This window comes from Equus caballus, chromosome 17 (genome assembly GCF_041296265.1).
Source record: "Equus caballus isolate H_3958 breed thoroughbred chromosome 17, TB-T2T, whole genome shotgun sequence".
Lineage (NCBI taxonomy): Eukaryota > Metazoa > Chordata > Mammalia > Perissodactyla > Equidae > Equus > Equus caballus.
The window spans coordinates 98,830,125-98,845,703 of NC_091700.1; the positions used below are offsets into that span (position 1 = coordinate 98,830,125).

At 46.6% G+C, this 15,579-nt stretch overlaps 1 protein-coding gene across 14 annotated transcripts in view; it reads left to right on the plus strand.

Annotated features, from left to right (window-relative positions):
• The window catches only part of ARHGEF7 (Rho guanine nucleotide exchange factor 7), a 155,577-nt gene that overhangs the window by 60,908 nt on the left and 79,090 nt on the right, over positions 1 to 15,579 (plus strand). For 12 of the 14 annotated variants that reach the window (XM_070240471.1, XM_070240474.1, XM_023621846.2 and 9 more), the window contains 2 exons: positions 4,300 to 4,384; positions 8,050 to 8,180. Coding sequence is in view for 6 of the 14 variants with exons in the window: in XM_023621846.2 (XP_023477614.1) it covers positions 4,300 to 4,384; positions 8,050 to 8,180 (216 nt within the window). In the remaining 8 variants the exon portion in view is untranslated. Of the gene's footprint in view, positions 1 to 1,736; positions 1,923 to 4,299; positions 4,385 to 8,049; positions 8,181 to 15,579 lie in introns of those variants that run through there. The other 2 variants (XM_023621848.2, XM_070240467.1) reach the window with 1 other exon arrangement.

The window sequence follows — 15,579 nt, forward strand, 5'->3', positions numbered from 1 at the left end:
GTATTTCCCCTCATGAGCCTCGGGGTGGCGAAAGAGGCATGCTGTGGAGATGAAAGGTGGGCGTGGGGCAGGGGTCTGTGTGAGGAGCCACAGCTTCCAGGGTGGGAATTCTAGACGGGAACCTCTGCGTTTTGGTGGAGTAAGGCCATCTCCCGTTGGAGTGTGAGCTGGAATCTTGCTGACGTAGATCCCGGGAGGGTGGCCCCCCGGGGATGTGCGTGCAGTGGGGTCTGGCTGTCGTAGCAGTGCACGTGTGTGTGTGTGATGTCTGCTGCAGAAGCGGTACGCGTATGCGGGGCGTGCAGCGTGTGCTGTGGAGTCGTGTGGTTCCTTGTTTGGACCATCTCTAAGGTGCTCTCTGTTTCCGAGCATCTTCAGTCACCGAGGGGGCTTTCTTTCCTTGGTAGTTGTTTTGTGTTTTAGAAAATAAGAGTTTTTCCTTGGCAGAACGTAGTTATTGGTAGGTCAGTTTGTAGAGGAGACCTTGAGGCTTGGTGTGCAAGATTCAGAGTAGTTTTTAATCTTGTTGCTTTTTGAACGTGTGAGGCATTTGCACGTTGTCGCTTCCTGTCGTCACCATTGTCATGCTCAGTGTCTTCTGTGTTCATCATTGCCATTTTCAGGACAAGAAGCGGGGGGCCTAGAGGGCCTCAGTGAATTGTGTGAGGCTGCAGCAGGTGGGGCCGCTTTCAGGTTCAGGAGGGCCATCTGCCCTTCACACAGAACCGAGCTGCCTCCTTCCGGCCACGCTCTGTGGCCGCTGCTTCAGCCAACCTGCCCTCCCTTTATGAGAGACAGACAGACCTTGCAGGAGGTGTTTGTGTCCTCCTTGGAGTACTCGGGGCTCTTCTATCCTGGTTTCCATACGGTTTGGTATTTGTTGTGTTTGATCATGTAGTATTGTTTCTTTTGAAAGTGAAATATTACAAATAAACTATAAATAGTAAATTTAATATTATGAGTTTTTTGGTGGGCAACTGGTTGGATAATTTTATGTTGAGACTATTGGATTGTTCTGCACATTTAATTCCCTTAACTGTAGAAGATCTGTGGGGTATTGAGTGTGCCCTCTCTGCTTGTAAGGGTAGTGGTGGCTGGGAGGGGCTGAGCCTGCCCTGGGGGGGTTCTCCGTGCCTTCCTTACCTCTCCAGCGGGTGCTCGTTGCCCTTGGCTGCACTGATTCCCTGGAGAGTGTCAGCACTTGGATCCTGGGGCCTTTCGCTGGGGACCCTAATGGAATTGGTCTGGGACTCCGCTCGAGGGTCCGGGAGGTCCTCGCGCGCAGCTCCTCCTGAGAGCCAGTGCTCCCGACACCCGCCTCGGGAAAGGCACGGTGTTTGCTTCCTTCCCTCCTCTGCTCCTGGCCCCAGCCAGGGGCCAGAGCGTGCTGCTCTGAGAGCACCAGCGTCTAGGCCGTGAGCGAGTTGGGGCAGGCGCTCCGAGTGCCCCGGGGCTCATGCAGTGTGCTAAAGGTCCGGTGGTTCTCCTGTACGTGCTGGCTTAGTTTTGTACAGGTGGTTCTATAAACGTTCTAATGAGACCGTTCTCTGTACCCTACGATTTTTCTGGTTTTGTTCTTTGTTGAATAGATTCCTATGTCAGGAAGTAGTCTATTATTTTTCTCTGGAGAAGCACTTGAGTCAAAACATTTTGACTCGGAATGCACGTTTCTTTCCTCTCCGTGGCGAGTGTTTGTCTTGTCTTATTGTGTAGTTTCCTGTTAAGGAGTGTGGGGTATATGTGAATTCGCTTCGCTTAAGTCCTGACGTCACGCTGAAGCCCATTGGTGGGCAGCTGCAGCCAACCAGACGCTTCCTGGTATCCAAGTGCGAGAGATATATAGTTCTGGAATAACAGGAAACTTCAGTTTTCAGCATCCTGTTTTTCTGGGTTTTGTGACTCGCTGCCTTTCCACAATGAAGGTTAGTATACATTTTTATCTATATTTCTTTTTGTAGAATACCACAATTTTAATTTTCCAAGCTCTAGAATTAGAACTTTAGAGCTGTAGGATGTGCGGATCACCCCCTCCAGCATTTTACAAGTAAGGGAACTTCCTCAGTCCACATAAAAGGAAGCTGAGGCTTATTGAGGTTAATACTTTTAATTCTTTAAAAAAAAATGCAACTAACCCATTAAAAAGTGTAGATGGATACGTCAGCCTAGATAATACACTCATTTGACTTGGAATTTTTTCTTAGATAATAGATATCACAACAAGTAAATAAAGTCCTGTATTATGAGATGATTCTAAAGACTCTGTTCCAGGGGTAGTACTTTTTTTTTTTTTTTGAAGATTTTTATTTTTTTCCTTTTTCTCCCCAAAGCCCCCTGGTACATAGTTGTATATTCTTCGTTGTGGGTCCTTCTAGTTGCGGTATGCGGGACGCTGGTTTGATGAGCAGTGCCGTGTCCGCGCCCAGGATTCGAACCAATGAAACACTGGGCCACCTGCAGCGGAGCGTGCGAACTTAACCACTCGGCCACGGGGCCAGTCCCCCAGGGGTAGTACTTTTTACAGGAATGATTTGGCGTCATGAAATCAGCTTTCTTTTGTACTTAGCTGTGTGAGAAGTGGCCATCAGTAGCCGAATGCAGAATGCTCAGCTCTAGTCACATCTTGGAGTGCTGTACTCCGTTTAGTTTCCTCTTCCAGCCTTTGGAAAAGCAAGCCGTGTTTTCACCTCCTCTTGACTCAGGGATTTATTTGGTGGTCTCCTTTCTTGAAGTTTTTTAACTTCTGGATTTTCTTTATTTCTGTTTGTTCGTGTTTAAATAAACATACCTCGTGACAATTCTTACTCATTATTTCAGAAATTAAAGGCAGAAGACCATTAACTGCAGGTGACTTTTGAGGAAGATGGAAATAATTCTTGAGGCTTGGAGTGGCTCTTCTGAGCTGCTGTGTGTGTGAGTGGCACCCACAGTGACATTCCACACCACACAGTGGCGGGTGGATGGATTTGTGCCTTCATCCATTCAGCAAACATTTGAGTTCTTACTGTGTTCCGGCCATTTTGCTAGATGTTGGGTATTGTAAAATCTGCTTCTGTAGATTTTACAGTCTAGGCTGGAATGCTTACATCGAACATAAAATTGTCGTGGTGATGAGGGTGCCAGGGGAGCCTGGTTAGGGGACCTGGTGGGGGAGGTGAGACTGAGAGGCAGATGAGTAAGAAGAGTTAGCCAGGAAAGGGAGTGGGGCTGGGAGGCAGGAAGGAGAGGGGGGTTCCTGGCAGGACCTGTGAGATGGAGGAACTGACTGAATGGGGGAGAGGTGGCAGGCTACTGGGAGAGGAAGCTGGGGCCTTCCTCTGCTGGTCTCGTTCCTGGGGTGACTGGTCACATTTGTTTGTTTTTGCCCCAGGGTGAGAAACTTTGAAGTATGTTAACATAATTTACATTTTGGTATCTAAATATATCTGTTTTTTGCGTCTGTGAAAGACATTTTTTCATAGTTTTTCTGGCAAAGAGTTGTGGATGATTTGGCTATTAAAATTTCTTTTGTGGGGGTATTTGGTGGTCAAAAGCTATATGTAGTCTTCTGACCATATTTGGGAATGACATCTGTGCGTGTTTTAACGTGTGTGCACACCCATTGTGGACTGCCTGTAACGTATCTAGGCAGGCTGCTGGGCTTTATCTTTCAGCTCTTGTGTGTATGTACGTGCATGCGTGTGTGTAGGTGTGCTGGAACTGACTCCATCATGTCCCCAGGTCTCTAGGTGTCCGAGATTGGAGGAGACGCAGACTAGACAGTCGTGGTCTGGCCTCAGTGGTCTGCCCTAGGCGTGGAGGTGTTCCCCCTGGGACTACCTGTCGCCTCTGGAATCTGCGTCTTCTGTCCTCTTGCCTTTTACTCTCATATCTGCCCTCTCTCTTCTCCTGCGTCTCTCTTCTCCTGCTGTTAGCTTTGGAATCTCCTCTGACTAGGAGAGGACATCTGTAGTGTGCCTGCCCTGCGGCCTCTGCTGTAATCTGAGGAGAGGGTGGTGAAGCCACCCCAGCATTCACTGAGAGCCAGCAGCCTCACCTCCCTAACCTGGGAAGAGCTCCACCCAAGAAGGTTGGAGCAGGGTGAGGAGCTGGTGGTGTGCCTGCATAAGGGGATTCTGATTGGACCTCCCACCCTAGACTAGAAGCTGAGCTCGCTGGTCCCGGCTCTCTCAGGTTGTCCTGCATCTTTAGGGTTTTATCTGCGGCTCCTGCAGGTGGTCCTCTCATCGCTGCAAGTACTTCGTTTATCCTGCACCCAAGACAAGACTCTACTAATGTTGCTTGTTTAATTTTTCCTTTCAGACGTTTGATGCAAATGACTTGTACCAGGGGCAGAATTTTAACAAGGTCCTCAGTTCCTTAGTGACTCTAAATAAAGTAACAGCAGGTAAGACTTTTTTTTAATTGAACGTGACGGGGTGGGAAGACAGAAGGGTGAAAACCTTTCCTTCTGTGTTAGCAAGACAAAATGATCATTAATTGAATTTAAAAAATAAGCTCTGGTGGATATCAGGTATTTTCCTTTCAGTAGGCAGAGATTTCTGCCTGAAAGTTTAGCACAGGAGAAATGTCTTGTTCACATGGGCAGACTTTGGGCTGTCTTGGAGCTAGAAGCACCTTTCTCTGGAATTTTATTAAGTTTATGTTGATTAAAGCTCATATCCAGTGAGCAAATCTGGTGACTGTTTTGAGGTATGACCGTGACAAGGGAATGGTTAGCGACTTGGCCTCTAAAGTGAGCTCCCACCTGGGCCAGGTTTCCTGAGGTCTCTGAGGGTACCCAGGGTGCATGGTTTGCCCTCTTCTGAGCCCCGGTCATACCTCAGTGGAGAGAGTGTGAGTGGAGGAGGTGGGGATGCACTGTGCCCCTCTCTGGGCCCCCAGACCACAGTGAGGACAGGAGATGCTGTGCAGACTCCTCGGAGGGAAGCCACGCCTGTCCTGGGGGCCCAGAGAAGCTCTGTCTTGGAGAGCTGTGTGGATCAAAAAGAAGGACTTAGGAGCTCTTTTGTTTTAAAGTCATTTTTATTTTTCTGTTTACCTTTACTGATTTTAGTTTCAGATTTATGGGGGAAAGTTAGCCCTTGATAGGTTTCTTTTGATCAGAAACCTCTTGTTTGTTTTGTCAGGATCTCTTCTCATTTTTGTCGTGGCCCTTCAGATGGAGTGTAATCACCTCACTCTGTTGGGGGGAACTGGGTCAGAACACTTGGGCTCAAGTCCCTGCTCAGGGGTCCTCTGTGCCCAGGGACGGTCCTGCTGCCCCATCAGCACCTGTTTGCTGGGACAGCTGTCCAGGCACGGCTCCACAGCCTGCACATGGGGGGAGCGCCCCCCAGACAGCCTTGCGCCGCCTGCCATCCCCATGCAGGGCTTTCCATGTGGCCCTGTGTTAACAGCTTGACTGCTGAGGTTTAAAGTTGAAAACTCCTCAGGCTGTTGAGATGAAAGCACCTGGGGAATCCTAAGTTAGCAACTCGTAGGAAAGTCTGAGGATCTAAATCCAGGAGGAGGGAGAGAGACGGGGATGGGAAAGTGAAGGGGCATGTAAAGACAGGTATAGACAGCTATAATCATCACACCACTTAAGGATGTTTGCAAGTAAGAGTGTTTGTGGCACCTTAGAAAGGTCACTGATTAGATAGTGACGCTCCTCTGTCCCTACTGTAAAAATGAGAGCTTTCATGTGAACAAACAGGTAATAAGGAAGAACATCCAGGACATGACAGCAAGGTGATCCGGCGCTGGAAACCTTTAGATCACTGGGATTTAACCCAGAACTAGTGTGTGAGTGTGTGTGCACTGTGGCGGTGTCACACTTCTGCTGCCCGGGGTCCCTCTCTGCAGGTTGCTTTAATCACCATCTGTGCCTCAGAGTTTTACATGAGGTGTCCTGTAACGGATTCAGGTCTCTGTGGCAGACAGGCACAAGAGTAGCGTAGGTAAGTAAAATCTGCACGTGATTCTCATCTTGACCCCTCTGCTCCCGCTGAATTCTTCTCTAGAGGCTGCTCACAGGGAGAAGAGATGAACGAACCCTTTGCCTTTCACTCTAGGTGCATTGTCTCTGTGTAGTTTAGGTGCAGATGCCACTTAGTGAAAGGAGTGGTCAAAAGATGGGGGAGGGAGAAGCGAGGAGAGGCCTCTGATCCGTACACTCAGTCATGCGGTCTTCAGTGATCAAGGTGGAAGGGCTGTAATTTACAAGTAAATAATGGCAATAGAAAGAGGCCAGGATCAGACATCTCTTGGGTACACGTTACCATTGTTTTTACCCCTGTCTTATGCAAACGTATTTCTCCTATATTCTTGATATCATTAGATCTGAATTGGATGTAAAATGTGTAGTGTTGTTCTTTACAAAGATGTATTTGGAAATTATGAAATAAACTTGCTCCTTTCCCTTCAGCTTTTACACAATATGAGTGAGCCTTCTCAGATGGAAAGAACTTTCCCCTTACGTTTACTGGCTCCTCCTTGCTCTTAATTTCTGTGTTTGAAGTCAGTGTGGTGGAGGTGACTGTATCTCTTTAGACTTCAACTTTCAGTGGCTGACTCTGCAGTGAGACAGCTGGAGCTGTTGCCTCCAGGCGTGTTGTTGGCCTTCTGAGAGCAGTTGTCCGTACCTTCCCTCTACTTCTGCCATGTAGAGAAAACCATTCATGTTCTCTAGGTGTGTAGAGTCCAGTTGGACAGAAGAAAGATGGAGAAGTAGGGGGTGTCCTTGAGAAACCTGCATCATCCCAAACGTTCCCAGAAAACTGGGGTCAGGAGAGAATCATGAGGACACGGCCGTAGCCACTTGTGGACACAATCTCCCGGAACGTGCTTTAGGAGCGTGTTTTGTGCTTGAACTGCTGAGGCATCCACCCTGCTGCAGTGGGAGGCGCTCTAGGCGACACTCACAGCCCTGAGAGAGCCTTTTAGAGCTGCCCTGTAGGGTTCAAGACTGGCATGTCAGGGTTGTTTAGGACAGGGTTCCCAGACACCAGTGTATGTGGAGCCAGGGGGACAGCAGAAAGGAGAGACAGGAGCAGAGAGAAGCGGGTTCCTCCGCATGCGTGCAGCCCTGCTCGGCGCTGGGCCAGTTTTCCTGCCAGGGAATGGAGACCCAGTGGTCCACAGCCTACATGCTTTAAGAACAGCTGGAAATCTGGGTTTTCCTGTGATATCTTCAGACTTAGAGTTCTTGGCAACTAATTCAAATTTTGTAAGACACCGTGTGAGCCAGTCAAGTAGATCTGCCAGAAAAACTATGACCTGGAGACGATGAGTTTCAGGATGCTTGTCTAGAAGGCTCCCCACGCAGCTTTAGGAAGTTGCTAGATACATGCATCTCAGAACAGTGACTTCCCTTGAAAACTTTCATGGCCTCTTTTTTTTTTTTAATCAAATCACTTCTAAGAAATGGGTTGCTACCGTTTACTAGTTGATTGGCCTGAGTGGAGTGCCTCATCAGAAGAGACTCCGGAGACAGCACCAAGCCCTTACTGCCTGTTTACTTTGGCTGTTTCAACAGCTTTCCAAGGTGAAGAAGCGTGGGCTTCCTTCATTCTGAGGAATACTCCTCGGAAGGTTCTCTCTGGCTGAGAAATAAAATCAGAGTCTTTTCCTTTTGTTGCTAAATAATTCTTGCTGCTTATTGTGTGAAGCATAATCCTGGGGAAGTGGGCGTGCGGTGGTGATGTGTTGGGAATAAGTACTGGGTGGTGCTCTGGTAAGTAATTGAATTTGAGAGGCTTATTTTTTCCAGGTGAAGGGAAAATATTAAAGACAATTAAAAACAACATTTCACAATTTGAAAATTATACTAGAGAAGAGCCGATCAATAGTTACCTCGAGTTACTTTCTGGGTAGGTGATCAGGGGACGCGTGCACGTCCTTTCTGTTGTGGACAGCGTCGGCTCTTGGTTTACTACATGAACGGCCTGCTTTGTCGCCGTCTGTGGTGCGTCCCTCGGGGGCTGCCCCAGTTTAGAGTCTGGTGTGCCGTCAGGGTGCGCGGTGTCAGGCGTCTCAGCTTGCTCTTTTCTCTGTGCATGACCTTTTCAGACATTGGACTGGGAAGTGACTCCGTGTGTGCCCGGCCCACATCTCACCGGATAAAGTCTTTTGATTCCCTGGGATCCCAGCCTTCTCACAGTCGGACTTCAAAATTGTTCCAGGGCCAGTATCGAAGTTTGGTAAGTTTGAGAGAGTTGGCTCTTGCAGTTGGAAGATGCAAGGGAAATGAATGTGTGTAGATGTGTCTGGGAAGATGCACCTGTCGCTGACAGCGCCGTACCGCCAGAGGGTGCTGTCACTTCCCTCCCATTGTTCTTCCCTCATCACTGGATCATCCAGATGTTAGTCTTAAGGACTGCTTTTGAGAAATTTGCCTTAATTGGGGGTTATATTTTAAGATTCGTAAGTCTGTTTATCTAGAGATATGTTTGTTTTAAAATATTTCCCTGGTCACCTACACAGCCTTTTCTTACCTGCTATGCACAAATGTACAGAAGCGTGGGAATAAGAAACAGACATATGTGAAAGTACTTAGGTGTATTAAGAAGAAATGGCTGAAAGCTAGAGTCTGAAGATGGTTTTTTTCTTCTTCAAAGCATGACCTCGAGTGCGTTACTGACTCAGGGCAGGTTGGTGGAGGAGGGACTCCCTTATGATGGCTGCCAGTGAGGTGGGGAAGGAACTTAGGTTAATGGTCTTCTTGGGAAGTGGAGAAAAATCCATCTATAAATCGTCAGGATACAGGCTGTGAGCAAAGCACATAGGATGTAACAGTGAAACTGGAAATGAGAGATTGGGGAAGATTATGTACAGTATTGAACGGAGTGAGTATGGGAAGAGGCCATCCCGGCAGCTGACCAGGCTGAGGCTGCCCTGGCTGTCCTTGTGCAGCTTGCTGAGCCCTCGTCTGAGCTGATGGGTGATTGGCATTTTGTTTGATTAGCTAGTAGTGTGACCTTGCTTTCATGCAACATTTTAGTAAATGATATGATGTTAGAAACGTAAATGATCTTGTAACATGAGTCTGAACCTGATTGTTCTGGAGTTTTCCTCTGTAGGGGACCTCAGCTTTCTATCTGCTTTAACACAGAAAGGAATATAGTTAAGTACACTAATGGTGATCCTAAAGAAGTAAAAATTAAACTGGTTCGAGTTGTATTTTGTAGAGGGAAATAAATTTGAGTCTACGAAGCAGTGTTACCGAAAGCTACAGGAGGAATCTATTTTTCACATGTTCCTGAATTTTTTGAACTCCAGCAATTCTTATTGCTGTTTGTCTGTGACTGTTTTTCCTCTTAGAGAAGTCCCGTTTCTCATTTTGTGTACGGTACACCATTTGCTGAGTCATTTTACTCCGTGCCAGCCTCTGTCCAGGTGCTTTCCGTGGACTAACTGGGGTAACCCTCACAGCGACCCCATGATGCCTGGGGTTTAACCCTACAGGAATTTCGTTGAGCGCTATTGGGAGCGTTATGATTCCAAATGAAGGAAAAATATACAAACCACTTGAAAGATATCTTAAATTAGCTTTATAAAATACATGAGGAAAATGTCAGAGAAATCAGTAAACTTTGGGTAAAGGAACACTTGCTGTTTCACCCATTCGCATGTGGCAGTTTTAATCTGTGTTTTTTGTTTTTGAGTAAATGAGGACTGGATTGCAAATGTATAATTTTAAGTGAAATAGAGTTAAATGTAGTGTTGATCATGAATGTTATTGAGATCACAATAAGTAGAGATTAATTTTTCATTAGCTAGAGAAACTTTACACCAGAAATAGAGAGACCTTTGCCATCTCACCTGTTTTGTGTCTGCGATTGGTAGACATGGTGAGCTGCTAGCGGGATAAACACGGCACGACGTCTCTGACCATGCTACGTAAGAACAACTATGTCTTTGCCCTTAGACTTTTCTGTGTGTGTTATTAATAGTACTTTGAGGTAATTTTCTTGAATTAAAGGATTTATAAGGAAACGAGAATGGCAAAATTTTTATTTAAAGCTGGGTGTGGGTACATGGAGATTCACCTATTATTCTCTACTTTTGTGTTTGAAATTTTCCTTAATAAAAAAATTAATTTAAAAAAACAACTTGTAATTTCTTGAACATTAATTTTATGATCTCATTAAAATAAATCCTAGCTTTGAACTTGTGTAAGATGTTACCATCCCCAAAGCGAGCATCAGTGTTTCAGGGTGCCGTTCTAAGTTCCTTGCTCAAACATTATTCACTCCTGGCTCACGTCTCTGTTTAAGGATGTCTTGTCTAACTACCACCTCAGCACTGTTGTCCAAATAATCGTGCTTCTGTGTCTGTGAACCCATTATCAGTCTGTCCCGGGACAAATTTCCTGCCTTTTGGTGGAGGGAGATTTGAACAGTTTTGGTGTTCTGTTTGCACCGAGGTGGAAGTTTTAACTACTTTACTTTGGCCTTTCCCCATTGCTTGCTGATTATTCCTTTCTTGGGGTGATTTCTTCTTACTCTCTTTCTATAGCCCTGGGCTGAGTTGAGGTCTTGATCTGACCCTGTGCTCTGTGAGGTGCCTCTCACCCCAGAGAGAGCGACTCTGTACTGAATTAGAGAGTGGGACCTGGGCTGTTGACTTGGATCATGGTTCTTCTTATGTCTGAGGCTGACTTCTCCTTTTTATTCTTACATAGCTTTCATTGAGCCTTCTGGGATTTCTCACGTTCCTGCCGTGCCCTAAGCCTTTATCAGTTGACTGCTAATAAGCATGACCTCAGGCTCCCAAAATTTTCCTCTATGTTTGGGGAGAATATTTGTAAGGTTGTTGCTCCCATTGTCCTTCATTTATGGGAGATGTGACTTGAGCCTTTAAAGCATGCCCTCTCCCTGTGTCCCCACTGCCTCCTGGGACCAGGGCCGGTGCTGGTCACTGAGTTCACAGAACGTATTTCCAAGGCGTATGAGACAGTGTATCAAAATGTAGTACACACGTTTTTGTTAAATCTTTTCAGTTCCCCTGTACAATTAACATGGGAAACATTGTGCTTTTTTAACAGACCATATTTCATCAATTCTAAGACCTTTTTAAAAAGTAAATTTTAACAAGTCTGAAAGTAGCACGTGTCTTACAGTTGATGGTGTGTCATAATTGACCATATTCAGAATATAAAATCATGGGGCGTTGTCTAATTTCTGGCATCTTATGTTTGATGAAGTACGTTGAGGAAGCTTAGAGAAGTTAAGATATTTACACAAGATCACAAGACTGGGAAGTAGTAACCATTGGAATAGAAATTGGGTCTTTTACTGCTTCACTAGCTTTTCTTCTTCTATAAATGAGATAATAGGGACTTTTAGGGAATGGAGGAGCGGGTGGAGTTTGTGCAAAGGCAGCGTTCCAGGATATCCTGTTTTGGATTATTAGGATAATTCCAGAACGTTGGATAAAGTACCTCGTTAAGTTGTAGATGCACGATTGTGATTGGTGGTGTCCTGACTGTAGGGATCAAAAATAAGCTGTTAATGAAGTTCCCAGAAGAGGGATGTGCATGTGCCTTAGGGGTCACCTTTCCTGTCTTCATTTTCTTCCTGTCACTAACTTTTCATAGAAAAGTGTGCATATCCTAAGTGAACAGCTCGATGAATTTTTCACATCAAACCTTCCTGTGTAAGCAGCACCCAGGTCAGGAGGTGGAGCTTGACTGGCGTTGCCTTTTGCAGGGGCATCTGCCGTTGTGATTTATAATAGTAAATAAAGGTGAGTTTTACCTGTTCTCTGTTTTATGTAAATGGAATTCCACAGCATGTACTCGTTTTATGACTGACTGCGTTTGCTCAGCCTGTTGTGGTTTAGACTGTCATGGAGTTTAAGGAAAAAAATCCAAAATGGTAAGATAGCAGTTAAATACATCCTTTCCAGCTTTCTGTGACACCAGTGACAGTGACCAGAGTGCTCCTTACTCCGCCTTTGGGATGTGTGGCTGAAATTGGTGATCAGAGTCACTGGAGTCCAGCTGTTCTTAGTAGTTCTCTGTCCTTTCAGCCTGTCTTTGGCATCGTGCCCTCTAACAGCATCTTCCGAGCAGTGTCTTAAAAATCTGTCTATCCTTTGGTGTAGTCAGTGATGAATGAATGGAAATTGGTGGAATCAGGGATTTTAAACAGATCTGGACCGGCTGCCTGTCCGTGCCTTTCTTCCCACATCCTCTCTCACACCTCTCCCTGTCCTTTCCTTGTGGAATGTCCATTTCTGAAATAGAGATGGTGTCAGTAGTGTTTGCTTAACTTGTGGCTTGAGTGTAGAGAATTTGTGACTGTAGGGAGAACATAGTTTACCTCGTGTGTAACTCCTGACAGGATAACCCCATGCCTCCACTTATGTTCAGGCTGCTGGTGTGCCCACAGAGGGCCTCAGCGTTGGTTGCTGAACTGAGGTGGATGGGCTGGCAACAGGTCATCCTACGGGGCAGTTTGACCTCCTTAGGGGTCTGCCCTCTGTGTGTGTTTGTTACATGTTGTATTCTGTTCTTGGACTTTATCACCAGGATTGGCTGTGTGCATGTTTTACACACAGCCAGGCAACTCACAAGAAGGAGAATGTAATGAAGATCGTGGTAGACCCCTGATGGGCAATGACAGTGGTTTGCAAAAGAGAGCCTGATATAGCATAGTAAGCCTCATAATGTTTCCTGTAGACAGAGCAGGGACTACACTGCCCCTTGTCTAGATGTGAGCTTCGCTTGACCGGTGAGCTTTATCTGTCTTGCCACCATTTGAGCGTGCTAGTGAGCATCGTGTTTGAGGTGACAGTGGTCAGCCAGGGCGTTGGTTGTCAAAAGTTGAAGAGAGGGGCTGGCCCCTTGGCCAAGTGGTTAAATTCGCATGCTCCGCTTTGGCAGCCCAGGATTTTGGTGGTTCGGATCCTGGACGCAGACATGGCACTGCTCATCAGGCCATGCTAAGGTGGCGTCCCACATGGCAAAACCCAAAGGACCTACAACTAGAATATACAGCTGTGTACTGGGGCGCTTTGGGGAGAAGCAGAAGAAGAAGACAAAAAAAAGACTGGCAACAGACGTTAGCTCAGGTGCCAATCTTTAAAAAAAAAAAAGTTGAAGAGAGATTTCTTCATTGAATATTCTAAGTGTCAAATATTAAGTATGCATTAAATATTTTTAAATTAGTTAATGTATTTGAATTATTAAATATTTATAATTTATAACTGCTAATGTATAAACACATTTAAATAGATAAGTATTAGATATTTTAGGAATTATGTCAGCTCCTCTTCATTGAGGCTCTGTCTCATCACTGTGTGCTTTATCTTTTTCATCTTTTTGTTTAGTGATACATATGCACCTTGTTTAAAGAGTTAGGTAATTCTCCAAGACTTGCTGTTAGGGAAAAGTGTCAGTAGTGACAACCACTTTCTATTCTTTTCCATTGATTCTTTAGGTGTTTGCCTGTGTGACTCTAAATAAGTGCCTCTATTAAACTTGATTTTTTTTTGACTTGAAGTGTTAGCAGTGTGGACTTCCCACAGTAGAAGGGGGCCGTGGGCTCCTCCACTGCCCCCAGGCCACTTACCCACATAGGTGCTTCTTGGCCCTTCTTCTTCATGGCTAACTTTCTGCTTTGGCTTCCATTGGGTCAGTGTTGAGTGTGTGTCATTGTGGCCCAGACTCCTGGTGGAGCCATGGTGTGCGCTGTGACTCTCCCTCCGTTGGGTCAATGTTGAGTGTATGTCATTGGGCCCAGACTCCTGGTAGAGCCATGGTGTGCCCTGTGACTCTCCCTCCGTTGGGTCAATGTTGAGTGTATGTCATTGGGCCCAGACTCCTGGTGGAGCCACGGTGTGCGCTGTGACTCTCCTTGCTTTCCTGACAGCATTTTGTTTTCTGGAATTGATAGTTGTTCCTTATTTGCTTACTGTTCTGTGCTCCTTTTGCAGGTTGCAGTCCTGGTCTTTTGCCTTTTCTAAGGATCTTTTCTTGTCCATTCAGACATATTAGGATTCTTCACTTTCTTTTTCCTAAGGAACTCTCTTGAAGTCTTCCAACAACCACTTGGTTGTCAGCCAGGCTGTGGACAGCTGCCGTCTCTGAGGTTTGCTTCATCACCACCCTGCACACGCTCTTGTACATGAGTCAAGGTACAGGACTTTCTCTACATCTTCATTTTTTCCTGCATCTTTCTTTCTCTACATCTTCATTGTTTTCTTGGTCACTTCCCCTGATTTGGAGGAGTACATCTTTGACTAACTTCTTGAGAAAGGGTGCATGGGAAGTAAAGTTTTTGACATCTTGCATATCTGCAGATGTCTTTTGTATCCTAAGATTTTTTTCTTTGTCTTTACTTTTCTGAAGTTTAATTATGATGTGACGTGGTTTGTATTTCTTTCGGCTTATCCTGTCTGGGGTTCACTCAGCTTCTTGAATCTGTATATTTTTATCTTTTGCTAAAGTAGGGGTATTTTCAACCGTATTACGTACACTACTTCTCAGCATTGCCCTCTTTCTCCTCCAAGACTTTGATGATACCAGTCTCAGATCTTTGTTCTTTCCCACGAGTCCCTGGGGCTCTCAGCACTTTCTTTCACTCTGTGAGTTGAGTAAATTTTCTAAGTTCTGTTTCTTCTCTGAGATTGTCTGCTTTCCCTGTCTATTTAGAGAGATTTGTAATTGCTTTTTGAAGTCTTTGATGCTGCAAACCCTTTTTGGTGATCCCAGCCTCTGCTTCATCTCAGTGTTGGCGTTGGTGTCTTTTTTCATTCCATCTATGACTTTTCTGGTTCTTGGAGTGAGGAGTGTTTTCCATTGTGTCCTGGACACTTTGGAGAGTGTGTTAGGAGATGCTGGATCCTCCTTAAATCTTGCATCTTAGCAGGCTGTAGCCCTGGTGGGTTTAGTGTGACTGTCCTGGCCTAGGTTGGTAGGCTGTGGTTCCAGTGACAGCTTAGTTTCCAGAGTCTTGTGGTAGTGTCTGGTTGGGCTCATTCACCTGGTGTCTCTGGGGTTCTGCTGGCCCCCTGACTGTGCTGCTGGATGGGCAGGGCGGGGGGGAAACGCTGGGCCTGGGTCCTCCCCTGAGGGTGGGTGCAGGGTGGGGAGATGCTAGGCCTGGGTCCTCCCCTGAGGGTGGGTGGAGGGTGGGGGAGATGCTGGGCCTGGGTCCTCTCCTGAGGGTGGCTGCAAGGTGGGGAGATGCTGGGCCTGGGTCCTCCCCTGAGCGTGGGTGCAGGGTGGAGAGACACTGGGCCTGGGTCCTCTCCTGTGGGTAGGTGCAGGGTGGGGAGATGCTGGGCCTGGCTCCTCCCCTGAGGGTGGGGAGGTGCTGGGCCTTGGTGCTCCCCTGAGGGTGGGTGGAGGGTGGGGAGATGCTGGGCCTGGGTGCTCCCCTGAGAGTGGGTAGAGGGTGGGGAAGTACTGGGCCTGGGTGCTCTCCTGTGGGTGGAGGGCAGGAGAGGTGTGTGTGGGCACATGGGGCTGCCTGCTGCCACCTGGTGGCGATGGAGACTGGGACTTCCTTTCTGATCTTTGCTGATGTCGCTGGCACGGGCAGAGTGCTGGTGCTCCGTAGGGCATGGGACGTCTTACCCAGTCCCCGTGGA